Source organism: Enhydra lutris, unplaced genomic scaffold (assembly GCF_002288905.1).
Source record: "Enhydra lutris kenyoni isolate GAN:26980312 unplaced genomic scaffold, ASM228890v2 scaffoldscaffold17, whole genome shotgun sequence".
Classification (NCBI taxonomy): Eukaryota; Metazoa; Chordata; class Mammalia; order Carnivora; family Mustelidae; genus Enhydra; species Enhydra lutris.
In genome coordinates this window covers 2,173,181-2,200,978 of record NW_019154101.1, presented here as the reverse complement: position 1 = coordinate 2,200,978, position 27,798 = coordinate 2,173,181, and the positions used below count along the sequence as shown (strand labels likewise).

Sequence of the window (27,798 nt, the reverse complement as noted above, 5' to 3'; positions counted from 1 at the left end):
GAGAACTTGCTCTGTTGCCATGGAGACCTGGGCCGGCGGCGCCGAGGGAGCCTCGCTCGCAGCCAATCAGAGAATGGCGCCCAAGAGGCGCGCAGCCCGGCGGACTACATTTCCCAGAAGCTTCGTGGGCTTCGCGTTGTTGTTCTGCTCTCAGTCCTGTGGAGCTCTCCCGCCGGGGCTGCGAGGAAGGCTGTAGGTTTGCGAGGCCGCCTGGCTGAGCGGAGCGAGGGAAATGGTCCCCGCTCCGCCACTCGCCGGTTGAGGACGGGCCGCCCTGGCAGAGTGGCAGGCCAGCCGCGTCGCTGGGCGCCGGCCAGAAGGGGTGTACTGCCGTCCCGTCTTGCTGCTGAATGTCGCTTCCAGAGGATGAGGAGAGGCTTTTGCCGCTTGCCCAGAGATGGCCCCGAGCGAGCAAGTTCCTCCTGTCGGGCTGGGCGGCTACCGTGGCCGAGCTAGGTACCCGGCCGCCCCCGCCCGGGCCTCCCCCGCGACTCGTCGAGGTGCCGCGCTGGGGGTGGGGGTGAGGGCACCGGCGAGCGGTTTCGGCCCCCCCGGGGGGTGCGGCCCTCTGGGTTGCGCCCTCTGCTTGCACACCTGCTTGGCCCTTGTGGCAGGGCGGGGACAAGGCCGGCTTTGCGAGGAGGCGGCCCTGGAGGTCACTAAGGTCTTTTCCTTCCAATTTCGTCTCCCTCAGAGGTGTTGCTATTGTGTCTGAATGTCTACGCTTGGAAGCTTCAAGAACCGTCCTTCCTCTCTAGGAATCATTTTCCCATCCGTGAGGATGACCTTTTAAAAACATGATCCACTCTTCATCTCTATTGAGATAATCTCTCTGATTTCTATTCTTCCATAGCCTCACCACAGCCTTATCTTTTGTAGACTCGTAGGACTTACTAACCTGTCACTTATATGGAGCATCTTCTCGACATCTGCCAGTTTTCCTCCTTGAGCTTAATTCATCTGTACTGTGTCTGCATCTCGGAGTCTGAGAAGTAGATAATATATAAATGCTAAATCCAAGGCGGGGCGCCCATTAATTGCAACATTGTTATAATTACCACAATTTTAGACTGTGGTGAAGGTGCTTCAAAGACTCAGCCTTGACCTTTCTTACAGGCGGGTGGGGAGACATGCTGAGACAGGCAGTTACCTTGTGCTACTTACTATAATGAAAGTATTAAATATCATAAGAACATAGAGGACAGGACAGTTACCTATGCATAAGCAAGTCAGAGAAAACTAGAGGCCACCTAGGGAGAATTTTGATGCCCTTGAGTGAGCAGGTGGTGTTCCTTCCAATGATTTTGTGAGCAGAGTGCCTGTGTGTTCCCTGTGAAGCCTTCACCGTGCGTTTTAAGATTACCCTTTCATTTTCTTGCCTGCTGAAAAACAAAACTAGCAACAGCTTTGGTGTGTATATCATCAGGAAATGTTACTTTGGGTTCTCATCTAAAATGAATTTGTTTTGTATTTCCAGCGCAGCCAGCACAGGATCCGTTGTTTTGCTCTTTGTGCTCCTCCGCTCTTGCCCTTTGGACCCACTATTTTTTCTCCTTCTCTTCTCTTAAAGCTGATGGGAAAATTTTTGTTACTCACTGTTTTTACTGAAATACAATTCTTCCACTTTAAAAAAAATTTTTTTAAATCAGATTGCTGGATTGGATATTTCTAACTTTTTTAAACCTGATTCCCCCCCCCCCCCCGTTGACCAATGGCTAGGAAATCAAAATATGGGTTGGTTTTGAGTACAAAACACTTTAGGATCAGAACCTGAAGCATTATTTAAGTAACCAGTAAGTAAACTAGAATTATTTTGAGAGGTATAACCCATGTTAATATAGAGGAACCTTAGGAATCTTAGATCTTTTCAAGGTTCATGTGTTAATAAAGCATTGTTAAAATTCTCTACATGCAAACTACTTCTGTTTTAGGGGAACTATCAGCAAGATATTTTTTCCAAAGACCAGTGGTAAGATTTAATATTCTCCTCCCCCTACTCTGTTTTCTCTTGGAAAAAGCATAACTATGATTTTATATCAGGCAGTGGTCATTGAAAAGACTCATGTAATGTCAATAACGTTCATGAACTTACCCGAATCTGGTTACTTCAGTTATTTGGGACATTATGAGTATAAAGTGAGGAGCTTGATCTTCCTAATGTGGACCAGTTAGCTTCACTGTTTCAAGGAAAAATGTATTCTTGAATTCAGTATCTTGAATTCAAAATATAATCATTAGAAAAAAACTTTTCGGGGCGCCTGGGTGGCTCAGTGGGTTTAAGCCTCTGCCTTCAGCTCGGGTCATGATCCCAGGGTCCTGGGATCAAGTCCCACATGGGGCTCTCTGCTAAGCAGGGGGCCTGCTTCCCCTCTCTCTCTGCCTGCCTCTCTGCCTACCTGTGATCTATCTCTATCAAATAAATAAATAAAATTTAAAAAAAAAGAAAAAAACTTTTCAAGTATAATTGGTACTCATGAGGAGGCCACACGTAAAACTTTGTACTGGAAAAACAACTCAATCTGTGCCTTAATTGGAAAGTATATTGAGCATGCTGCCCTTGTATGAACTCCATTACATTACATTACATCTTCTATATCTCAAACTTCAGGTCAGTGAATATCACCCATGAAATTACATAATGCATCTTCACCTGCTTATATTTTGAACCTATCAGAAGTAGTACAGTATTCTAAAAGTCACATTGGGTCTTAATCATGGTTGCAGTCAAAGGAGCATCAGAGAATATGGAAATCTGAAATTATTCCCATTGAAAAACACAAATTAAGGACTAAAGTAGATTTTAGGCTGAAATTTCTGAGTAAAAAGAACACAAATCTTGTCACGTTTTTCCCCCTGATGATCTGGGGGTGAGGGTGCTCTGGGACAATGATTCTTAAATTTGGGCGTGCATAAGAATCAAATGATTTCTAAACCCCCATCAACCTGCTCCGAATCCATAGGTATGGGACTAGGAAATAAGTTTTAATAATTTCTCTAGCTGATTCTGATGTACTCTAAAATTTGAGAACCACGGATCTTGTGGAGACTAAAATATTAGTCCCATGACTTTAGAATTTTGGAATTTTTGTTTATTTCTCTGAATGTTATGGGTTTCCCTCTCATTTTGTTTTTTTTATTAGCAACCTTTCCCCTCGATCTCACAAAAACTCGGCTCCAAATGCAAGGAGAAGCTGCCCTTGCTCGGTTGGGAGACAGTGCAAGAGAATCTGCTCCCTATAGAGGCATGGTGCGCACAGCCCTAGGGATTGTTCAAGAAGAAGGCTTTCTAAAGCTTTGGCAAGGAGTGACACCTGCCATTTACAGACACATAGGTATTTATCTTGATTCCAGCTGGTAAGTTTGTTATGAGTTCTGTGTGTCATCTGCTTTTGTGTTTAGCTGTGCTCAAAATCTAGTGGGTTTTTTTTTTTTTCTGCTAATGTAATAAATGAATATATATTCTCTTGGGAAGAAATTTAACCACCAATTGTTATTAAGGAATGATTGCCTTAAATTTTTAGAAAAGCATATTACAAGTATTTAGGGGTGAACTCTCGTGATGTCTATAATGTACTTCAAAATAATTAAGCAGAAAAATGAATCAAATGTGGCAAGAATGTTAGCAATGATACATCTCAGGGATACAGAGGGAATTATTTTCTCTATTCTCTGCATGTTTGAAGAATTTTAAGAAAAAAATTAGTGATATTTTTCTCCACTTCAGAAACTTTAAAACACAAAATGTAAGCTTTTCATGTTCTTTGAAAATGAAATATATTTGACTAAAATGCCAAATCTCACTAGTCTCTGTCCCATATACTACAGACTAGGCAACTCTGAAAGAGAACAGGGATGACTGATCCAATTCTGGCAGTTGAGTGATTGCAGTGCAGCTTATTTTCACCTCTGTTTCCAAGGCTACCTCCCTACCTGTGTGGGCCTTTAGTCAGTCTTCAAGGGAAATAGTTGTCACTGTGCTACAGCCAGTGAGAATACTTCAGATTTGCTTCTCAAGTGACTCTCACAAAGATAGTCGTTGTTGGGTTTTCTGCTTGTGGATAGGAGAACATAAACTTGGCTTCAAAGGAGGTAGGACAGGTGTGGCATTCTTCTCCTCTACGTTCATAATACTTCCACAAGTATGTAGGGACCCTTGACCAGAAAAGCATCCAGTACTAATACTTACCAGCTTATGATTTTTAAAGCTTCAGTTCTTCAGGTGAGTAAGCTAGAGTGTTTTCATTAAGAGCTTTCCAGAAGTGTGTATAGAGACTGTTGTTGTTTTGGTGATTTGTATATTTGTGAATATTTTAAAATATTTTATTAGACTTCCTGAAATATCAAGAAAAATGCTCTCTATGAATACCATGTGCTGATTTTAATGATTTTTATTTTCCAGTCTTTTTTTAAAAAAATATTTTCTCCTTTGCTTTCCATTATTGTTTTGAGTTTTACTTCTTTTCATTTGTATTTAGTTGAGCATTATAAATGGCTTTACAGTTAAGATTCATTTTGTAAGTTTGACAGCTGACTGAAAAAGTTACCTCAATATAATCAACTACCCAGTGAAGTTATGCATATTTATTAAATGAAAAATGCCTGCTGTGTACCAAGCTCTGTATTAGGGTACATAGAGTAATGAAAACACACAAAGCCTGCCCTGAAAAGCTCATGGTCTGATGGAAAGATGAGCAACAAAATCAAGTTAATCTCCAATTAATGTCATATTGGATGTATGCATGGATTGTTCTGGAGGAGGAGAGGAGAAGCATGGCAGGTGCAGTGGCAGTCTAGAACACTGGAGGTCGGAGAGCATGTTTTAGAAAACGTGTTCTTTGAATTAAGTCTTAGAGGACTAGGAGGAGTTACCCAAGCACAGAAGGGAGAATCCATTCAAGAAAGATAAGACAGCATATGAGAAGGCCTGAGGGGTAAGAAGGCATGCCACCTTTAGAGAAACATCAAGAAAAGCCAATGTGTTGTTCTCTCACGCGAGAGATATGTTGTTCTCTCATGCGAGAACAACACAGCTAGAGAGATGGACTGGCCCAGGTCAGAATGCCCTCTTGTTTTATTATGTCTAGCTGAATTCACCTTTTAAATGGTCCATTCTACACAGTGTACTCCGGAGGCCGCATGGTCACTTACGAACATCTTCGTGAAGTTGTATTTGGCAAAAGTGAAGATAAGCATTATCCCCTTTGGTAAGTTTTGTTTTGAAAATAATGTATACTATTGATCCTAAAGGCTTTAATGTGTATCCATTAGATTTGTATAAAATTGTGTATTTGTACCAAAATTGCCTCAAGTTATAGGCTTAAAATAATTAATAATTACAATGTAAATCCAAATCAGTGAGCATTTACTGCACATTGTATACAAACATACATGTGTGTATGTATATGAAATTTTGCATATATATTAATATTTTAATATTAAAAGAATTCCTTTTTAAAAAAAGATTTTATTTACTTATTTGTCAGAGAGCAAGCAAGCAAGCACACAAGCAGGGCGGGGTGGCAGGCAGAGGGAGAAGCAGTCAGCGGTTATGAGATTCTCAAAGAGAAAAAACAGTCCTGTGTTCATCATTATGAGGGCCAGGCGCTCCTAGGCTGCTGATGTCGGTGGAGAGTGATACAAGTTCTATGGAAAACAATTTGCAGGGCCTATCAAATGTCATGTAAATGTTTACATTTCTTAGTTAAAAGTTAAGCTGTCTAAATAAATTGTGATAGGTCCATAAAATGGAATGCTATAAAACGATTTTTTAAAATGAGGCAGTTCTGAATGAACTGATAACTTTTGAGATACATTATTAGGAAAAATATATCTTAAAGGACATTATTAGGGAAAAATTAAGGTGTATACACCCTAGCATTCCACATTTGTGCTTTTTGTTTTTTTAAGATTTTATTTATTTATTTGAGAGAGAGAAGAGAGTGCAAGTGGGGTAAGAGGAAGGCAGAGGGAGAGGGAGAGAATCTCATGCTGACCCCAAGCCAATCATGGAGCCCGATATAGGGCTTGATCCAGGACCCCGAGATCACAACTCTGAGATCATGACCTGAGTAGAAGCCAAGAGCTGGTGGCTCAGTATATAAACTGAAAATTAGTCAGTTGAGTCACCCCAGCGCCCCTACATTTGTGCTTTTAGAAAGGAGTATTTATACATATATGTTTGTGTGTACACAAACTATCAATTGAAACTTAGTGCTTAAGACTGTGTGGTTGGCACTCAGATTTCCTGCTGTTACATCTTGGCCATATCACTCACTGGTTGTGTGATTTGAACTGTCCTTCAACTGCTTTTATGCCTCAGTTTCCTTATCTGTAAAGAGGATTTAACAGTAGTACTAATATCATAGGGTTGATATGAAAATTAGATGATGTTTTTAAAAACAGGGCCTGACATAATAAGCACTCAGTGAATGCACTATTATTATGTGTGGGAAACCATAAGAAACTAGTAACTGTGATTGCTTCAGAGGAAGGGAACTGATAATAGGGAACCTTGTTACTCTATACCCATTTGTACCTCTTCAAATACCGTTTTAGAGTAAAAGGAAAGAAATTATCCCTTTTCTTCTAAGAAAAGGTAAAAGATGATCAGAGCCTGGTCTGAGACACAGGTAGCTGGCATGGAGAGGAGGGGATGGATTCAAAGCGTGTTCAAGTATAGTAGTCTAGACTTAATCACTGTTGGCTTTGGGAGGTGAGGAGAAGGAAGAGCCAAGGGGCAGAGAGAGTTTCTTCGATGAGAAGAAAGTTCTCAAGCCCCCTTAACTATGTAAAACTACTAAAATAATAGTTTACAAAATCTGACTGACCAGCTTTTGTCTGTTAGACTGATTACATCTATGCTCTTTTCAGTCCCCTGTGGTCAGAATTAAACTACAATTAAATGGTCAGTTCAGATATTTATAACTTTGAAGCAACTGCCCTTCCTTTGACTTTCAGGCCATAGAAGGCCCCTGAAACCAGATTTGAATTTCAACTCCTTTAACCCTCCCTTCAGTAAACAGACAAACCATCTACTTTCCTCTGTGATTTGTATGTCCATTCTTTTCTTCACTTTGTCTTAAATCCCTAGTCAGGGGCCGGATCAGCTTGGTACTGTTCACTACAAAATTTGCAAAATTAACAGAAACTATTTTTTTTTAAGATTTTAATTTAACAAACTATTAAAAAATGTATCTCCTTTTGCAATTAGGAAATCAGTGATTGGAGGTATGATGGCTGGTGTTGTTGGCCAATTTTTAGCCAACCCAACTGATCTAGTGAAGGTTCAGATGCAAATGGAAGGAAAAAGGAAACTTGAAGGAAAACCTTTGCGGTAGGTTCTCCAATTAACTGATTCTGTTCCTTTCCCCTGTCTTAGTTTGAACATGTACCTACTGATTTATGCATTTTTGTAATCCAGCATTCAGTGAAGATATTAATTCTGACTCTTTCAACTTGGAAGATGTATTCATTAAGAGAAGGGCTAACATGGATCTTTTCATTGCATGATAAGGTGCACGTGTTCTCTAGTAGAAAAATTATATGTGTGCGTAGCTGTTTGCTGCTTTTCCCAGCCAAGTCAGCTAGACTTGTGTTGTTACAGCTTGATATAGAGTCTGATCACTAAAATTTGCAGTTTGTCTCAGTGTGAATCCCAGTTTTGCCACTGTGGCTTAGTGTTGTAGAAGTCACTTAGCACTCCTACCCTTAGTTTCTTTATCTTTCGAAAGGGACCGTTCAGAAGGTTTGCGTGACAGACTGCATGGGCTCTTCCATGACTGAAAGCTTGGTTCTTTTCCCTTTAATCCCTGAAAGAGGGAGAACAGCAAGATTGACCTTGCAAGTTCTTCCCACTTCCCTATCTAATCCCATTTCTCCTCTTTTCCCCAAGTTTAAGGAAGGTTTTTATTATGTCTTTGTGACACAAAATTCTCCTACTGCATTACTCTACATTATTGAAGTCTGCCTTTCTTCAAAGGACTTCATGTTGAATAATTTATTAAAACACCACTTAGCCTGGTTCTCTGGGAAAGGGGCAAAATCTTAGAGATTGATAGACGTCTCCCAGAAAAGAGGAAAAGTGCAGAACACCTTTGGCTGAGTAAGAAGAGGTCTGTTCCTCTGAACACTGCAGGTCTGTGGCTGGGCCAGAGATGAAGGAGCGTTTTGAATCTCCTTTAGGAACCCACCAATGACACGGACCACTGCTCTTCACAGTGCTGCTCCTCTAGCTGGCTCAGTTTGAAGCTGAGGTTGGGCTTGGCAGTCCAGGCCCCCTTGAGCCCTCCAGACAGAGAGAATGCCCACCACAGAGGAGAAAAGGGTAACACTCTGACTTAACCAAGCAGTTTACAGAATCCCAGGACCCATTTTGTCATCTTGTAACACCTTCTAATTAATTACTAAGTAGCAGGAAGAAGTGATGTTTTCCAAGTTGACTACATGGGGAGAATCATCGGGATCCAGAAAAATCTGAGTTTTTAACTAATCCTGTCAGTTTCTCCCCTCCTTTGTCTCTGCTGTTGGAAATTATTGGTTTGATGTAGTAGTAAAAAACATTTCCTGCTGTTGTAAAGAACATCAACCTTGGGGTCCGACAGCCCAGGATTCGTATCCAGCCTTTACCACATTTTAGCTCTGACCCTAGTCAAGTTCCTTAACCTAGTTAACTTAGTTCCTTAACAAGTTCCTAAGACTCCAGTTTCCTCAGATGGAAATTGGAACATAAATTCACACTTCATAGAGTTTTCAGGAGTACAATTTATCTAATGTATATAAAAAGTCCTATGTTTAATAAGTACACAACAGATTTTGACTACAGTGACCATCATTTGTGAGTATAACTTCCCATGTAGCATTATAGCAATTTTGCATGCCTTATAAATATATCTTATTATCTTTTTGGTGAGACTTAGGGAATGTAGAGCCTAAATTAAAGCCACTCAGCTTGTAAGTGGTAAAGATGGCATTGGACTCCAGGTATTTCGGACTATATAAAACCCAGACTATTATTTTATAACAGGGGTTTCCAGATTTGATTCATGGGTCAGCACCATTTTTCACCTGTGTACAAAAAAACAAAACTGAACAAAATCAGGATAGGATAGTAAATTTTTATAAAACCCGAAGTATTCAATTTTAAGAACTTTTATTATGAGATTGCCCTCCCCACTCTTTGGACTAAAAATGTCATTTCTTTTATGAGAATACGTGAGGATTGATTTCTTCAATTTCTAACAATTCTGGGTAATTAAGATGTTATTTTACTCCAAATCATAACAGCTATAGGTGAAGTTTATCCAGCTGCATTCCATAGGAAGGCATAGAATTTTCACATTTCGTTATTATTTTTCCTTTAGATTTCGTGGTGTGCATCATGCATTTGCAAAAATCTTATCTGAAGGAGGAATACGTGGGCTTTGGGCAGGCTGGGTACCCAATATACAAAGAGCCGCGCTGGTGAATATGGGAGGTAATGGAAACTTTATTGAACTCTGAGAAGTCCTTACTGCCTTCATGATTGTAATGATAAGCACAGACATCAGGGAAAAGGAAAAACTTTATTTAATCATTTTTAGTAATCATTGGCAACAGTCTTCATTTCTGTTTGAACAACTTAATTGAATATTTTCTCTAGAGTATTTTCACTTTTCTCCATGGTGATCTATGAAAAGGATTTCCTAAAATAAGCAAATTATGTCAATAAAGAGATAGTACTAAACTATTTCTAAGGTTTCCTCTCTACCCACACCCTCCTCCAAGATCCAAAACGGCACATATAACCATGTGACAATCATTAGATCCAGAATGCCCAACTCTTTCCCCCAGCTTGTGCAGCAGGCATCCCGGACTGGAAACCTCAGTGCTTCCTTAACTCAACCTGTCCCTCACCTCCCATAGTCAGTCACTAACTGCTTCTGTCTTTTGTTTTATGGTTTTATTTATTTATTTTTCAGAGTGAAAGAGGGAGAGAGAGCACACAAGCAGGGGGAGTGGCAGGCAGAGTGGACAGAGGGAAAAGCAGGCTCTCCACTGAGCAGGGAGCTCAATGTGGGACTCCAACCCAGGATCCCAGGATCATGACCTGAGCCAAAGACAGATGCTTAACTGACTGAGCCACCTAAGCACCCCTTGCTTCTGTCTTCTGTCTTCTTCTTCTTCTTCTTCTTTTTTAAAAGATTTTATTTGTTTATTTGACAGACAGAGATCGCAAGTAGGCAGAGAGGCAGGCAGAGAGAGAGAGAGAGGAGGAAGCACACTCTCCGCTGAGCAGAGAGCCTGATGTGGGGCTCGATCCCAGGACCCTGGGATCATGACCGGAACCAAAGGTGGAGGCTTTAACCCACGGAGTCACGCAGGCGCCCTTACTTCTGTCTTCTAAATATTTCTTGAAAGTGTACCCTCTCCAATACCTATCACCTTAGTATCCTTAAAACGACCATTTTTACAATTCCCACCATCATAGCCACAGCCATCAGGCTGGTCTCCTCCCCTGTCCTCATATTTATATCCAGTATCCAGGAGGATTTATCTAAAACAGAAATCTCAACATGTTACTGGGACTCTTAAAACCTTTTACTGGCTTCTCATCACTCACAGAAGAAAAGTGGAAGTTTCATAACATAATATAGAAGGTCTGCACAATCCAAACTGTGCCTTCAGGGAATTGAACAATTCATTGATTCAGGAGTAAAAAGTGAAACAGAGAGTCATGAGCTAGAAGGTTCCATTGCCTGCACATACCAAACTGCTCTTCTCCTACTTTCTGTCCTCCTCCCTCTTCTTCTATTTAGTTTCCTTCTTGCAGATGTTTTAGTATTCTGCCAAAGTGTCTTTCTACCGTGTATTTTTCCTGAAACCCACAACCACCCTTCCCTAGCCATGTTGTGTTAGATGCCTCTTTATGAGTTTCTGTAGTTCCCGGTACTTAACTCTGTGATCACTTATACCTCATTACATTGCTTTCTACTGTGTGTCTATTTCCTCTGCTAGATTATGAGCCCCCTGAAGGCAAAGACATTTTATTTATCATCTCATGTAGTCAGTAAACATTTGATGAATGAGCTAATGAATGAAAAGATTATTTCTAAGACCCAACTTAAATGATTCTAGGAAATGAAGGGATGGCCTTTTTGAGGGTTATAGGAACATATCACTTAAATATCAAAGGAAGTAAGTCTGGTTTTTTAAATTTTGCTCTTTCAGTCCATCCATAGCTACAACATCATATTGGTGGCTATTTTAGTTATCAGGAATCTTTACTGATTGTAGTTTCTCAATTCAATGCTTCAAAATCTGTTGTAGCTCAGATTTCTCTTCCAGCTTCCAGCTATTTACTCAGCATGTTTATTTGGGTTATCTTAAATATATCATGCTGTGTCCAAACCAAATTCATTTATCAAACTACTTGCTCTCCATTCTTCCCAATCTCAAAAATACCGTATTTTCTCACTTGAACAGGGTAGAAACCTAGGCAAGAGTTTCATCTCTTTCCTTTCACTTACTCCTAAAAACCAATCAGTCACCAAGTCCAACTACTTCTGTCTCCTAGCTGTATCTTGCATCCATCTACTTCTTTTCATCCCTGGAGCCACTCCTTTGTCCAAGTATTTTTTATCTCCTCCTACTGGGTCAATACAGAAGCCTCCAGACTGGTCTTTCCATATGTACCCCACGGCCATTTTGTCCCCCCATGCATTGGAAACTGCTGTGACCAAGGTCATCACTCCATCAACTTAGTTAAAACATTCTAAATTAGTCAAATCTCATTTTCACCATCTCCAAAAATGGCAGCTCTGCCATTCAAATTGTTTAAGCTCAAAATTTTTTTTTTTTAAGATTTTATTTATTATTGACAGAGAAGACAAGCAGGCAAAGAGGCAGGCAGAGAGAGAGGAAGGGAAGCAGTCTCCCCGCTGCGGGGCTCGATCCCAGGACCCCAGGACCCCAGGACCATGACCCAAGCTGAGGGCAGAGGCTTTAAACCACTGAGCCACCCAGGCACCCAAAACTCAAAAATCTTGTAGTCATCTTTGATTCCTTTCTTTCCCTCTCTATTCGATTTGGTGATTCTGCCTTCAAAACATACCTAGAATCTGACCAGTGCTCCACAACTCCTTTTTCCAAACCATCATCATCTCTCATCAGAATAAATGCAATAGTCTCATCTCTAATCTGTCTTGTCTCCCTGTACTCCAGTCACAGCAGAACCGCCAGAGTGTCATGTAAATAGTAACCCAGAGTTGTCACTGCTGTGCTCAAAACCCTCCCTTAAAGATCCCATCTTTAAAATTCATATATATCATTCTCCTCCACCTTCTGATATTCTTATCCCCTTTCTTTGCCTTATTTGTCTTTGGAGAGTTATAACTATCTGAAATGCTGTGGTTTATATATTTGCTTACTGTCTATCCCTCAACAAAGAATGAGGATTTTGTTCAGTTTATCCGTGGCTTTTTTCCCAGCACCTAGAATAATGCCTACTACCATATGGTAGACACTCACATATTTGGTGAGTGATCAAACGCATCTATCCATTCTTGCTTCTTTACAATTCACTTCCTGTACTTCACTGTAGGTAGTCATTATAAAACTCCAATGTTGTAATATATCACTGCCCCGTGTAAAACTCTTCAATAGCTCTTCATTGTCATTAGAAAAAAATATAAAAAGCTTAATGTAGAATAATGGTCAGGACCTTTTATTTATAAGTGATGGAATTTCATCTCAACTTACTTAGGATTAGAGAAGGAATTTATCATCTCAAATACTAAGAAGTCCAGGGGTTGAGCTGATGGTAGGCGATAGCTGGATTCAAATGTTCAAACGATATAATTGAGTACCTGTCTCTCTTCCTCTTTTCCTCACCTTTCATCTGTTGGTTGCTTTCCCATGCTTGAGAATGATAATAGTATCTTACATCCTTGTACACATTCCTACCCCAAGCCTAATCTATTCTTTTTTTTTTCTTGAGAGTGTGTGTGTGTGTGAGCGGGAGAATGAGAGGGCCAGAGGAGAGGGAAAGAGAGAGAGAATCTTAAGCAGGCTTCATGCTCAGCGTGGAACCCAACATAGGGCTCGATCTCATGACCCTGAGATCATGACCTGAGCCAAAATCAAGAGTCGGAGGCTTAACTGACTGAGACACCCAGGTGTCCTAAGCCTAACATATTATTAACATAAAAGACATTCATTGTCAAATGAATATTTCAGCCTCCTTTTTCTTTTTATTGCCAGATTTAACTACTTATGATACAGTGAAACACTATTTGGTACTGAACACTCCACTTGAGGACAATATCATGACTCATGGTTTATCAAGGTAAGTGATTATTTTAGTTTGAATTATTTTCTGTATCACTTTTCTTCCACATTTGGCACAAATTCTAACCTTTTATCTCCTGTGATGGAGAATCTAGTGATATTACCCTTAGAGAAATGTGATAGTACATTTAAAAAGAACAATTTTCTTCGAATTTTTTGCAGTTAAAATGGGGAAGAAAGAGACAAAATTGCACAATGTTTCATATTAAACCATCCCAAATATTTGCACCTTGATGGGACCCTCCTGGGGTCAGATTCTGTTGATCAATTCTGCAATTCAATTCCACAGTTAAGTTTGAGCATCTTTTATGATAAAGGCACCTGCAGGGCACTGCAGTGGGTACAAAGGGTAACCCCGGCTTCTTTCTAGGCAGCTGAGCAGGGAAAAAACAAGACACATATGAAAACAATATCTAGGGGTGCCTGGGTGACTCACTCAATTAAGCATCTGCCTTTGGCTTAGGTCATGATCCCAGGCCTGGGATTTAGTCCTGTGTTGTCAGGCTCCCTGCTCAGGGTGGAGTCTGCTTCTCCCTTTCCTTCTCCCACTGTCCCTCCCCTGCTAGTGCTCTCTCTCCTTCTCTCTCTCTCAAATAAGTAAATAAAATCTTTAAAAAACAAAAATAATGTATGGTAAATGCTGAAACAAAATGCCTAGTTACTGTACCATTCAGAAGAGGGAGGAAAAAAATAACCACTTGGGAAGGGCCTATAAAGGAGCTAGAATTAGGTGTTTTGAAAGGCTGTAGCTCTTGACAGAGACAGGAAGTAGAGCAGTCCAGGAAGCAGAAGCACCTTATCTCTTTGCAGCACAATTTCAAATTATCCATTAGAGTGAGTTACTTTATAGATGTATAGTGTTCTTAACCTTATAGTGATTTCATATAGCTTCTGATCTTGTGTCCAAATTCCAGAATGCTTTATGCTATTAGATGACCCCAAAAGTATATTAAGAGTGTTGAACCAATGAGATTTGGAGATATATAAATATAAGCAATTCCAATTCCAGATTCACCTTAACTTTATATTCCTAGAGTAGTTTTTCTTCATTCCTCCACTCTTAAAATAAGTGTGATCTTTAGTGCTACTAGGGCAATCTTTTTATGTGTCTTTGCTTACCATTCTTTTCCATTCCAGATTCTCACCCAGGTGTGTTCACTAGCTACACCATACTTTCTGTAGCCAATAGTCTGGCCTCCTTTTTCAGAGAAAACTGAGGATTTTGACCTCCTTCCACTTCTTATTTCCATCCTGATAAACATATATATATATTTGTGTCTACCCTTGCCATCTCTCCTGCACTATCTTTGTTCATGCTGTTCACTCTGCCTAGGAGACTTTTGTCTCCAGTTTCCACCCAGTAGAGTCACCTTGTAAGACTTCCTCATCTTTCAAGATGCTTCTCTGTTCTGGTGTTATGATCTACTCTAGGAACAAGATAGTCAGATCTGTCCTGTAGTTCCACGTTGATATTACCACTCTCTTTCATTCTCTTTCCACCCAAATGTTCTCTCAAATACCACATCTAACCAAAGAATCCTGGATTTCCTGGCAGGTGTAAATCTGCCCAACATATACCAAACAGATCTGTCTTTTGTGGAAAAACAAGATTTCCAGCTGTATATATTCGTCCTAATGTGAAATAACTTAGTCTTATTCTTCTCTAGTTCAGGTTTTAGGGAAATGAAATTATGGGCATTTGTTTCATTTTTTAGCTCTACCCACTGGATCAGTTTTTTAAATGGGTTGGTATGAATACATGTGTTACATGGGGCAACTCAAAAGTTGCTAACGATGAAGTCAAATCGAGTAGGTAAACGGTGCTATGTGGTATGGAAGTTCTGGATACTGTGTCCTAGAAGAAAATGAATGCTCCTGGAGGCTCAATGGGGATTGCAGCTGTACACCAGAGAGCTTCTTATGAGCCATCCAACACCTGGGAAAAAGGAATTTGATATAAAGAACAATAAAAACGGTATAAGCTCTGAACTGTGCACTTAAAAATGATTAAAATGGTAAATTGTATGTTGTGTCTGCTTTACCACAATTTCTAAAAATGGGGTAAATAAGAAGTCCTGGGGTAGGCCAGGAGCAATAAAGACAAGTGAGGATTTTAGTGAGGTGGGAAGGCAGGTGGCAAAGTATATTAATCAAGGAAGCAGAGGAAAGGTAGAGAGTTGAATTAATCATCAGGAAATGATATAGAACAGGAAGACCAGGATAACCTTGTTTTTCTTTTTGAAATCATGAGGCTGTTGAGAGGTAAAACTGTGAGAAAGGTGAGTTTACTCTGTGTGAAGATGACCCATGAGCATGATTTACTTCATCCTTAAGAGGCTGGCTTTCTCTGAAACAGTGCTGATGGGAATATCTGAAACTGGTCTTAGAGATAGCCGCTTGGCTGCCTGGAGAGATCAGGAGACTCACCAGTCACTTTCTGTCTGTTATCACTTTAGTTGTGTCCTCAGCTTCATCATGTTGTTAACAAGGAGCGATGAAGGTCAATAGTAAAAAGCAGCAATGTCCATTTCAGTGCAAAGAGCTTGGGCGAAATCAGTGTTCTTTTTATTGCTCTATCTTTTCCCATTGACTCTGGATACCGTCTTCCTTGAGGCCTCCTGAATACATTATTCTCTTTTAGTATTTATTTTTTAAAGAAGATACACTATATCCTTAGGTGTTGGTTAAGAGGTTTCTGTGTGAAAATTTTAAGGTATATTAAAATCAGTGGTATTAAACTTTCAAAGAATAGAAACAAATAGGAAAGAATATTAAAAGAGCAGTAGTGTATACCTACTGGAATGTACGTGGTGAAACGAGCTCTTTCCACATAGACAATGACTTGTGTGGGCAGAGACCCAAGGATGTTATATGCACAGTTAGGTCTTTTGCTGTAATACGAAATAGGTTATATGGGTTTCTTCCCTTGAATTCAAGTATTTCTAAAGTAATTTTCTCCTTTGAATTATAAATCCTGACCTGAAAGTGGTGGACAGAGTCTGAGTACTTTCTGCTACAGCAGTTTAGAGTAAGAGAGAATACAAAGATTCCTAAGGTAGCTTCAACTTCCCTGCCATAGAGCTTTCAGAGACTTCAAAAGCCTTGACACAGAAATCAGTAGTCCTTGTCTTTGTGAGGTATTTGATGTTCCAGAAGATCTAAAAGTTTTCCACAGTTTTCCTTTCCAGTTTTGCATTAGCCAGACATAAGCTGTTATTCAGGCTGCCTTGATCCCAGTTTCTGTAGATTCAGCTGCTGGGATGCGGGACTTCATACTCCTTGACTCAGGGCAACCACCCTTTTTCTCATCATAGGTCTTTCTTGTGGAAAAGTTTAAAGCAGCTCATGAGTTTTCAGTTTGTGGAAATTCATCCTCTGAATTGCCTTGCATACCCACAAGTATAATGAACTGCTAGTGATTTCTTAACTTTCTTTTTTTCTTACGACTTTATTTATTTATTTGACAGAGATCACAAGTAGGCAGAGAGGCAGGCAGAGAAAGAGAGAGGAGGAAGCAGGCTCTCTGCTAGCAGAGAGCCTGATGCGGGGCTCGATCCCAGGACCCTGGGATCATGACCCGAGCCGAAGGCAGAGGCTTTAACCCACTGAGCCACCCAGGCGCCCCTGATTTCTTAACTTCTTAGTCACTCATTTATAGAATTGCGATTGACTCTGCCGTAGGTTGACCACAGAGAGCCATTTTGTCGCTTCGGAGGAATTGACAAGCCTTTTTCAAGAAGGAGCAGATAACATTGTTGGACAAAGGAAGAAGGGATAAACAGAAACTTATTAGACCTTATGCCTGAGCGTAGACTGAAGGAAAAACAGGAATTTTCCAATTAGACGGGGGTGCAGGCATAGAGGTGTTGCATAGTACGGTAAATACAGAGCTACACTTAGTCATGTTGTTAAAGCAAAATGGGTGAAGAGAGATATGATCTTGGAATAATATGTATGACAACTAGTGTGTGAGCTAAATCAGGTAGTAGGGAATGAGTCTTAGCTGCCTTTAAGTAGGGAAAAATGACATAATTGGATTTCTATTTTGATCCCTTAGGATGGGGAGAAGAAGGTAAGATTATATGCAAATGGAATAGCTTAGTGAAATGAGGCCTAAATAGTGGTCAAAGTGAATTTTTTGTTGGTTAAATATTAAGCAAATAAGGTGATTCCCCTGCCCAAGATCCTCTCAGTGACTTCTGTTCACATCTAGAATAAAATCACACCCCTTCAATAGCCTTCATGGGCTGATCTCTGCCTGCTTCTTCAGTCTTTCATCTGGCTGGACCCCTTCAGGATGCCTTGGCCATGTGGGCTTCTTTCTCTCTCTTCAGCCCACCTTGGCCATTTCTGCCTCAGGGCTTTTCCTGGGCTGTTCCTCTAGTGGGCAACATTCTTCCTCCATGTCTTTACATCCTTGCTCCACTCCACTCTGTTGTCACTCAAGAGCCTCTCCGCGATGGCCTGTCATCCACTTACTCCCTATCATGCTATCCAGTTTTATTTTGTTCGTAGCACTTACCGGAGTTTTGAAATTATTCATTTCTTCTCTGCCTCTTCCCAAGTAAGGGCCTCAGGGACAGGCTTGTGTGTGTGTGTCCTCTTCACTGCCTAGAAGAGTGCCTGTCACCACCAGTAGGTGTTCAATGTCTATTTGTTGCCTGGACATTCTTTTTAATTTTTGTTTTTTCTATCTCTTTAATAATTTCATTAAGCATTGATTTTAAGCAAAAATAAGATTATTATAAAGAATAATACAATAATATATTTAGTATTCCATTCTTTCTAAATGTCAAATTTCCTTTTCTTGCAATTTAGAAATCACTATATTTATTATCCTTCAAATTCATTTATTTGTATTTATAGTTTATGTTCTGGACTGGTAGCTTCTATTCTGGGAACACCCGCTGATGTCATCAAAAGCCGAATAATGAATCAACCACGAGATAAACAAGGAAGGTAGATAGAAAGTCTTCACTCTCCATGTGTTCAAATGTCCTTAATAATAATGTTCCTTAAAGATGTTTTCTTGCATTTACTTTTGATAGAAATGTATCTGTGTGATCACGTGTTCAGCCAGCAAACTGTCTTTATGTAATTATCTGCTCTTTGTCTGATGGAAAAGTACTGTGCATTTGGGGATATAAGCTAATTTAATGATCATATTATTTAGACACAAGGTATTTATTGTGATTTTATTGTTTTTAAAGAGTTTATGAAAATATACTCTGCTGAGAATTTACAGAGCACTTTCTTCAGAAGCTTATGACTTACAGGTAACATGGAGAATTTGATTTGATATAAAACAGTATGTTCTCTCTGGAAGAGATCAGGTGGAGTGAATTCTAACTATAAGACTAAGGGTGGGATGAATCTGAAGAGTCAGCCTTAGACACCTAAAGAAATTCTCTTTAAACTCAAAAGAGATGATTTCTATATACTGAGTCACAAATATTATTTGTTCTAAATTAGCAGAAAATGTTTAAGTTTCCTTATAGTAAGTTTCCTTTATTTTTTAATTTATGATTTATTTATACACTATTTACACACAAATTTAGCAGAACTGTCTTCTTTCCTTTTTAGGGGACTTTTGTATAAATCATCAACTGACTGTTTGATTCAGGCTGTTCAAGGAGAAGGATTCATGAGTCTATATAAAGGCTTTTTACCATCTTGGCTGAGAATGGTAACGTCAGGTTTTTCCTTCTTTTGTTTTTGTCTTCTTTGCACTTAAATTGCTTTTAATCTACAAATATTTTCCCCTTTCTCTTTCGGTTTTTAGCATGGCTCTGCCCCCAAACCACAATTCTTTCTCTCTTTTTTATATCTCTTTTTGTTTTCTTTTTACCTCTCCTCAGAGTCTTATTACCTTCCTAGATGGATTAAAGTAATACGATTCAGTTACTATTCAGAAATGAAAAGGTTGACATTCTGTTGTTATAAAGTCAGTGGATAGGGTTTTCTGCAATGTAAAACCTTTAGTAGTCCATTTAGCCAAAGTATCGTACGTTTGGAACAGGTATTAAGATTTTATACTAGATACTGTTCCTATGAAAATGTTGCTGTTTCAAACAAAATTTGTTACTTTGCTGGCACATGTTGCATTATCCATTAATACTCATTACCACAAAACTTAGTTTGGTAAGAAAGCATTATGTCATTTTTATTTGATCTGTATATTACTTTTTACTGAAGGTAAACTAAGATGTAGAATTAAATAGACTTATTCAGGTAACATAAGATACATAATAAAAATAAGGTACTCAAGTATTTTGTAAGGTAGAACACATTTGAAAGACCGAACGAGTCATGGGTTTAGAAATTCCAATAATCAACGCTCTACACAATATAATAATATTAATTGAGCACCTATGCCACACAAAGCCCTGTACCCAGTGCCTGGCTTTGGGATGAACAGAAGAGTCTCAACCCCTGTTGTAGTGCCGGAGCTTCTAGTTTGGTAAGGCCAGACACTGAATAAAAAACTAGAAGTGACGAGTGGTCAGGCAAAGTGCCTGGTGCTATGAAAATATATAGCAAGCACATATAGCCTAGGCTTGGAGATTAGGAGCAACTCTGTGGAGAATGGGCTCTAAAACTGAGTCTGAAGAATGAGTAGTATTTGCCAGGTAAGAAGAGCAGAAAAAAAAACATTCTAGGTAGAGGGAACAGTTGGAGTGGACAGAAAACTTGATGAGTTCAGGGAATTGAAGGAAACCCACAGGCCAAGGCATGGAAACATGGAGGAAAGAGGCACAAGGTGAGGCCAGAGAGAGGTAGAGGCCAGTTTGGGAAGGGCTGTAAGACCCATAAGAGTGAAGGGCACCAGTTTGATGACGTGTGTGTTTTTAAAAATATCATTCCAGCTGCCATGTGGGTTGGGGAAAGGCCAGGAGTAGTAGTAGGTGAGACATAATGATAGCTTGCATGAAAGTATGACAGTGAGGACAGAAAAAGATAGATTCAAAAAATAATTTAGGGGAGGTAGCAAGGAGCTAGAAGTATGACTGGATGGGGAGGGGAAAATTGTCAGAGAAGACAAGGAAAGTTGGACTTCATTCCCAGATTCCCGACCTGAGCAACAGATGATGTAATTTCCTAACATGGGATCATTGGTAGGGAAGATCCTGTGGTAGAATAGCAAGCTTAATTCTAAATTTGTTGAGTTTTGGGTATTCGTAGGACATCTAAGAACAGATTCTAGATGGCTCCTTCGTATGTTGATCTGGATCTTACAGAGCATATGGGGGTGGAGCTTTAGAGGTGAGCACAAAGCCCTTAGCCATATCTGATGCAAAGAGCCAAAGCTCTTAGCAATATCTGATGCAAACGTGTACCCAAGTGTAAAACCTTATTTTGATTGTCTTGGTTATACCTTGAAATTATCTCAAATCTGTGGATATTTCTTAATGGAAAGGAAAATTTTGATTTGGCCTGCATATCGTAAGTGCTGGTGGCACTAAGGAGTAAGATGTTTTGCATGAGAGCAGCTTATAAAAGGATGGAAAAGAAAGATATGTAAGTAGTTAAAATTACAGAAATGATAAAGCCAATATTATTATTATTATTATTATTATTATTATTTTAAAGATTTTATTTATTTATTTGACAGAAATCACAAGTAGACAGAGAGGCAGGCAGAAGGGGGTGGGGGAAGCAGGCTCCCTGCTGAGCAGAGAACCAGATGCGGGGCTCGATCCCAGGACTCTGGGATCATGACCTGAGCCGAAGGCAGAGGCTTAACCCACTGAGCCACCCAGATGCCCCTAAAGCCAATATTATTAAATCACTTGGTATTAGCACCAACACTGTGCTAATCATTTTCATGGCTTACCTCACTGAATTCTCCCAACAATCTCTTCAGTAGGTTATTATCATATCTCTTTTATAGAGGAGGAACAAAAGCTTAAAGAGTCTAAATAACTCAGCCAGTTTAGCTGTTTACTACTTTATGAAGTCAGGGAATCAAACCCAGGATGTTTGACTCCAGAGGACATGGTCTTTGTGAGCAGGTTGTATTAAATGCTCTACTCGTGGTGAACAAAACATGGTGAGAACATGGGTAGTAAAGTAAAAATTGGCTTTACCTGTTTAGGAAGTCACAAAGTCTTTCACAGAGATGATGTCTGACCTGAGCTTTGAAAGATCAGTCAGCATTTAACAAGAAAGGCACGAGGGAGCAATGTGAACACGGACATCAAGTCATGTGTGTACCCAGTAGGTTTGGACAACCGCAGAAAATTCAGTGTAGCTGGAGAACAGGTCCTCAGAGAGGATGTGGTGGGGCAAAATTCTAGAGAAGAACTTAAGGACCAGGTTAAGAAGGACCTTATGGGGGCAAGTTTAATGGTTTAGGTGGAACCTGTAGTAGGCAAGCAGCTGTTTAATAGTGGGAGCAAGGTACTAAGGTTTGTTTGGGTACAGGATTACTTTGGCGGCTTCTTTGGATTAAGAAGTAATACTTTGGATTACTTCTTAATACAGAAGATACTCTGAAAGCTAGAACCCAAGAAAGGAAGTTTTGGCAGTCGTCTAACGTGAAGATGCTTATAAAAATGGAGGGAAAGCAGATTCTAGGGCCATTTATGGTTAACTCAACAGGATTTAGTAATTGACTCTGTGTAGCTGATGGGGGAGGGAAGGGAGGAAATGGGACTTTCATATTTCTAGTGTGGGAGACTATAAGGATGGTCTATAAGGTTTTCCATTGATGGAAAACAGAATCAGAGTCAAGAGGTGTGAGGACAGGGAGAATAAGACAAAGGAATACTGAGACAATTTGACCCATTCTCTTTATGCATGAGACTCAGGAAGTATAAGTGAGGGGAAAAAAAGAGAGTACTTCATGTATGGTAGACACTGTGCTAAGCTGTTTACACATATTTTTTTGTTTTTAAGTCTTGTAAGAGCCCAGTAAAACAGGTGGTGTTATCCTCATTTTTCAGATGAGAAAACCATGGCTCCAAGTATAAGAAACTTGCTCAAGTTCATACAGCCAGTGTGTGGCAGAGCTGGGAACAGACCACAGGTCTGTTGAGTTCTAAACCCATGTTCCTAACTAATACAATGCACAGAATGTCTTGAGATCCTGCGGCTAGCTATTAAAGTTGTCAGGGGAAAGGGACAGTGTGTAGTGGTAAAGAGATGTTGCTAGAGAAAGGCTGGCTAACCACCAAAGGTCGCCTGGGTGGCACTGCCTTGTTGATGTGCCACAGTGCATGACCATGACCTTAAAAACTGACTCATGGGCACTTCCAAGTAAACTGGCCTTGCAAATACAGATTTCACCCTCAACTGAACTCACTGAAACTGATGATCAGATCATAGCATTGGCTCATTCACATTGAGAAACACCCTTGGCTAGTGATCCAGATGCTGAAGTCCTCTCAACAGTGTGCTTCCTCCTAAATTCAAGCCATCTGTGAAGGCAAGTTATAATCAGAAGGTTGCTTACTACACACGGAATAATAACAGGAAGAGCTTATTCGTAATCTTAGTATTTAAGAATATCCAAGAACCCTTAATGTTCAGCCCCACAGTAAAAGACATGGAGAAGGACTCTTGTTTTTCCAGCGGTTATGGCAACAGGCAGACCAAAGCAGACAACACGGAGTCATACACTTGCATTATTTACAGCGGTCTAGCTATGCTAGGGAAGAAAAAAACACAGAGGCTCAGTATATGCCATTCGTATACTACCCCGTTATTGGCTGTATGATCTCCCTGTTTAACTTCTATTCATAACCCAGCTAAACTCAACCCCAGTCCCTCCCATTAGGTAAGGGTAGCGAGACCTTGCTTTGCTCACTCACTGATTAATATTTACTTCATTTGCCTACAGAAGCCTGACCACCCGAGTAGCTAGAAATGATTACATAATCCACTCTTAGCTGAGACCTCTATTCCTTGATCTGATGGCAGTTATATCACTGGCTCACTTCATTTTCATATTCTTTATTTTGTCCATGTCTTCCATATGGTTAACTAACCAACATGTGTTCTCCTAAATCCACTGGTAAAGTCTCAGTCTCCCAATATAACACACTCAATATTTCCAAACACAGGACATAAATATTGCTTCACAAACTCTCTAACCAAATACATTTTATATTCTAATTGCTCAAGCTTCTTTTTTGACTCTAGTTGGACAGTTTCTCTCTGATCAATATTACGTATCATCTATGAACCAAACCAGACAGGACCTGGATCCAAAATACCCCGCCTCTGATGATACTTCCAGTGTCTCCTCTGCTACTTCCTTCTTTGTCTTTGATGTTTTTATCTTCCTTTGTTAAAAAGCCTTCATCCCCTGATAATTCCTTTTGATGTGGTTATACCTTTATTCAAGTTAGTCAAGTCTTTCTGAGCTGGAAATTCTTTTCCCTATTTTATATGAAATTTTATAACCATTTTGTAATACATCAGGTGTTGAGCTTCTGATCTAACTCTCAAAGGATAATCTTTCATCTTCACTTGCAAGTTCTTAACTGACTCCTTGTCACGCTTTACAATCTACACACAGAGGAGCCTAGCCTAGAATTCAGGCATGCAGAGTCCCAGCCTCTTAGCGGGGAAGGGTTCAGTAGAAGGAACCCTGGAATGCAAGCCAGAAGTCTGTTCTCTAGCTCCACAACATGTTGATGGCTTTTTGATTGCTAAGCCTTAGTGTCCTCATCTGTAAAATAGGGGTATTATTACCTTTCCTTTCTATTGTAAAGTGTTCAGAGAAATCTATGAGAAATAAGACATGAAAATACTTTGTTAATTATAAAGTGCTCTATAAAGGTGAAATACCAAAATATTTGTTTTCAGCCTAAGTGGATTCAAAATGACTTTGTCATTCAGAGATGTATATGCATAAATGTAGAATATTCATAATCACTTTGAAATATGCACTAACTTCTTTGGTTAATCTTTCAGACCCCTTGGTCACTGGTGTTCTGGCTTACTTATGAAAAAATCAGAGAGATGAGTGGAGTCAGTCCATTTTAAGCCCTTAAAGATGCAGCCCTTAAAGATACAGTGTTCAGTATCATTGAAATGTGGGCATCTACAACACACACCCCTATTATTTCTACCTCTTTAGGAAGACACCTTACTCCACAAAGACTGTGATTTATAGGGGCAGCACTTTATTTTTCTCTGGAAACCCAAGTTCTCTTTGACTCCTCTTTTTGTTCAAGAGCAATCTGGTTGGATTACACAAGGCCACCCAATGAGACCTGGCACAGAATTTTCAAGAAGATTTGAATCCTGAGCACTCATCTTACAAGAGAAGATTTGACCTTTGAGATGCTCTTCTATGCTGAGGAGCCTACGTAGAGAGGTGCCAAAAGGGAGACAGCATCTCAGACCTGAAGTAGACAACAGGAATCTGGAAGAACACATACATACATAGTGATTCAGAAATATATTTAAACTGTTGTCAGTATTTTCAATGGAAATTTGATGATTCCTTTTTCTGTTGTTAAAGCGCACATACTGTAAATTAAAGGGAGGTGAATGAAAATTCATGAATAAACATTTTGAATTTCCCTAGTAGTGAAGGAAGTTAATGTACCTTTTCTTGCCAAGAGGATGAAAAACATCAAGTTGAGATGATGTTTGGATTTCCAGGAGAGAAGCTTCTTTCTGTCAGTGTCCCATCTTTGGTTAGGTCTGTATTATTGGCTAGCACTCCACTGCACATGCTAAGGACTTCCTGACAGCCACATGAGTCTTGATGAACACCAAGTAGAGTGTTTGCTTTGTTACATACGCTGTTGCAACTAGAGTTTGCCGGTAGCCTCCAAGAAGCTCGATATATAAAAAATGCTGCTTGTTTGATTAAAGCTTAGGTGGGTAGGTCCTTTTCATAAAGCAACCTGTTATTATCAGCCTTTCCGTGGCATTTCCAAAGCAGGGCTGAGATGAGGTCAGCCACTTTGGACAGCCATCCTTTCTCATCTCCTTCCCTAACACTAAGGGCCAGAGAGAGAGAGGGAGCGAACTCAGAAATCACACTGAAGCTGTCTCTATCCTGAATCTTACCCAGTTTTGACAAAGTTTCCTGCCTAAATAGTGATAAGTATAAACTGCCTATGGTGTACATTTATGTCTTCAATCATCGAATCAAATCCATTTTCTTATTTTAGAAAGGTGAGAGATTTCTTCAGATTGACCTGTATGCCACCTGTTCCCCCAACCTCAGCCAGTGGGCATTTCTGGAGGGATGGATAGAGTTGTGGGTAGAGGCTGTAACTGCCAATGTAGGAAAGCTCAAAAAGCTTAGACCCAAGAAACATCTTGGAGTTAACCAGAGTTTGTTATAGACATAGATGATGTTGAACAAAAAAAGTTTACACATGCCCTGTGGTTGCACTACTGTATAATCACTGCCATTTAAAAGGGGAGTTATACTTTAGAATATATTTTAATGTGATGTACTAATATGCAGTGGCTTGTTGTTTTTCTATGGAATTTTCAGAATGTGGAGTTCAACCAAAATCTGTTGGTGGTCTACTTTTCCATTCCATCTGTCAATCTGTATGAATTGAGTTGTTAAATATATTTAAAATAATATTATGTATTTAAATCCCCACATGTTCTGCATTGGGACCACTTTTGGGAACTCTTTGGGTTTTCATGTTTTATAACCTTTCAAATTAAGTAAAGATTGGATCAAAATATACCAGCTGGACCACAAAAAAATTTATTTAGCTTTATTCTTCAAGGGGCATGGGGTGAAAACACTGCTTTTAATTACTGAGACTGTTCCTTGATATCTGGATTCAACATGAATAATTGGAATTTTTTAACCTGAAGTGACTCCTTGGGATCATCTGGTTTAACCCTCTCATTTTACATGTTATGAAACAGAGGCCCAGAGAGGTAGAGCTGCTTATGCTCATAGGTTACTTCATAACAGAGCCTGGATAAAAATATAGACTTCCTAACTATTATTATTATTAGTGGGACTTATTATATATGAATTAGGTACATAGTCAATACTTTATGTTTTCTTCACAACAACCCAGTCCAGTGCTCTTGAATCTTCCAAAACCAGATTTTTCTCTATAGCATTTTTCTGTCTTACACATTTTAAATAAATTTGAATTGTTTTCAACACAAATTTTAGAATGGAGTCACCCTACCTTAGCTTGAGCCTGAAGAACCTCCACCATCTGATCAAATCCTTTATATCTAACACATAATGTCTCTTCACATTTCATATTTTTCCAGTGAAGTCATATCCATTAATGTGTCTTGGAATTTTGATCTGTCTTTGCCAACTTAAAATCATCTTGATCCTCTTCAAAATAATCCACAATAAATAAAAAGGAGTAAAATTTTCAGTAATTTTGTATCCATACTAAAAGACTTAACCATTTCAATCTCACTTGTTGATTATAATACTACCAAATATAGTATTTATCCTCACTAACGAATACCTAGCATTTAAGTTGGTTTTGCTTAGCTTCCACATTTTTCTCTTCTGAATGATTTTTTTCTCATTGAAAAATAGTTATTTTTAGTTATATACAATTGTTTTTATATGTGTAAGGGAATTAACATAAATAGAGATAACCTATCTTAAATGTGTTTTTAGTAAGGAATAAAGAGTCTATCAAATGCTCCATGTCCCAGTTCATTATAAGCTGCTAATGGTAAGACCATGTCTTATTTTTATATAAATCTTTACTCTCATTAGTAGCATTTCTTTGCTGTTAGGTACTCAACAAAAATTAATTACAATTATATATAACAAGTCAATTTTGTCTTCATTATTTCAAGAATCTATCATAGACCAGTCTGAAATTTATTTCACTTTGCTAAGGAAAAGAAGGAAATAATTCAGGGAGATTTTAAATGTTTAAAAAAAAAAAAAAGCTGTTCTGTCTTCACCTTTTTAAGCACAACCATTTATTTACATCTGAAATAGTTTATATGTTCCTCTTGTTAATGAAAGCAGATTCCTTCAGAACCTCCCCTGGGGGGTAAAAATGTGTATTTTATTTTAATACATGATGCTTAAAAAATTGAGGGGAGGTAATTAATTCTCTTCCCTGCAGTTAAACCAGAACTCTTTAAAAATGATTACCAAACAAATATATATTATTATTAAATGCCTGGTAATGTGGAGGACAGATCGAGCATGAATTCTAATTAATCCATCTAATTCTATCTATCTAAATTCCACCTAATTCGGGTTCTACTTATGACAAAGTAGCATAAGTATTAGCAAGTCCTTCCATTTCTCTTGATTTCCATTTCTTTGTATGATGAAATGACTGAACTCTAGAATCCTTTAGAATCTTAACTTGCATATCCTTGAAGGTGGGCATTATATTGATGTCATGGGGAAAGAAAAGAGGATTTAAAAAAAATCTGTGGGGATTTGCTTTTTCCTGGATTTGATTAACTTCTCATATTTGAAACTCAGTTAAGGTTAATGCAGGCCTTCAAGTATAATACAAACTTTTTAATATGGGTGGC

The 27,798-nt window shown here is 39.2% G+C and overlaps 1 protein-coding gene across 7 annotated transcripts; it reads left to right on the top strand.

Moving 5' to 3' along the window:
* Positions 1–64: 64 nt before the first annotated feature.
* LOC111147747 (solute carrier family 25 member 27) lies at positions 65–26,413 on the top strand. 7 transcript variants are annotated; one of them, XM_022503964.1, is made up of 9 exons: positions 65–456; positions 3,141–3,332; positions 5,120–5,204; positions 7,211–7,333; positions 9,360–9,472; positions 13,237–13,321; positions 18,190–18,282; positions 18,907–19,009; positions 25,458–26,413. In XM_022503964.1, exons 1-9 carry the CDS (start codon positions 351–353, stop codon positions 25,632–25,634), a joined length of 1,077 nt encoding a protein of 358 aa, XP_022359672.1. In that variant the 5' UTR covers positions 65–350; the 3' UTR covers positions 25,635–26,413. The 7 variants fall into 7 exon arrangements, with proteins under 7 accessions (XP_022359672.1, XP_022359678.1, XP_022359673.1 ...); XM_022503970.1 differs by lacking the exon at positions 25,458–26,413 and adding an exon at positions 18,534–18,599 and having other exon boundaries at positions 18,907–18,995; XM_022503965.1 differs by lacking the exon at positions 25,458–26,413 and adding an exon at positions 24,244–25,282 and having other exon boundaries at positions 266–456.
* The last annotated feature ends 1,385 nt before the right edge of the window (positions 26,414–27,798 follow it).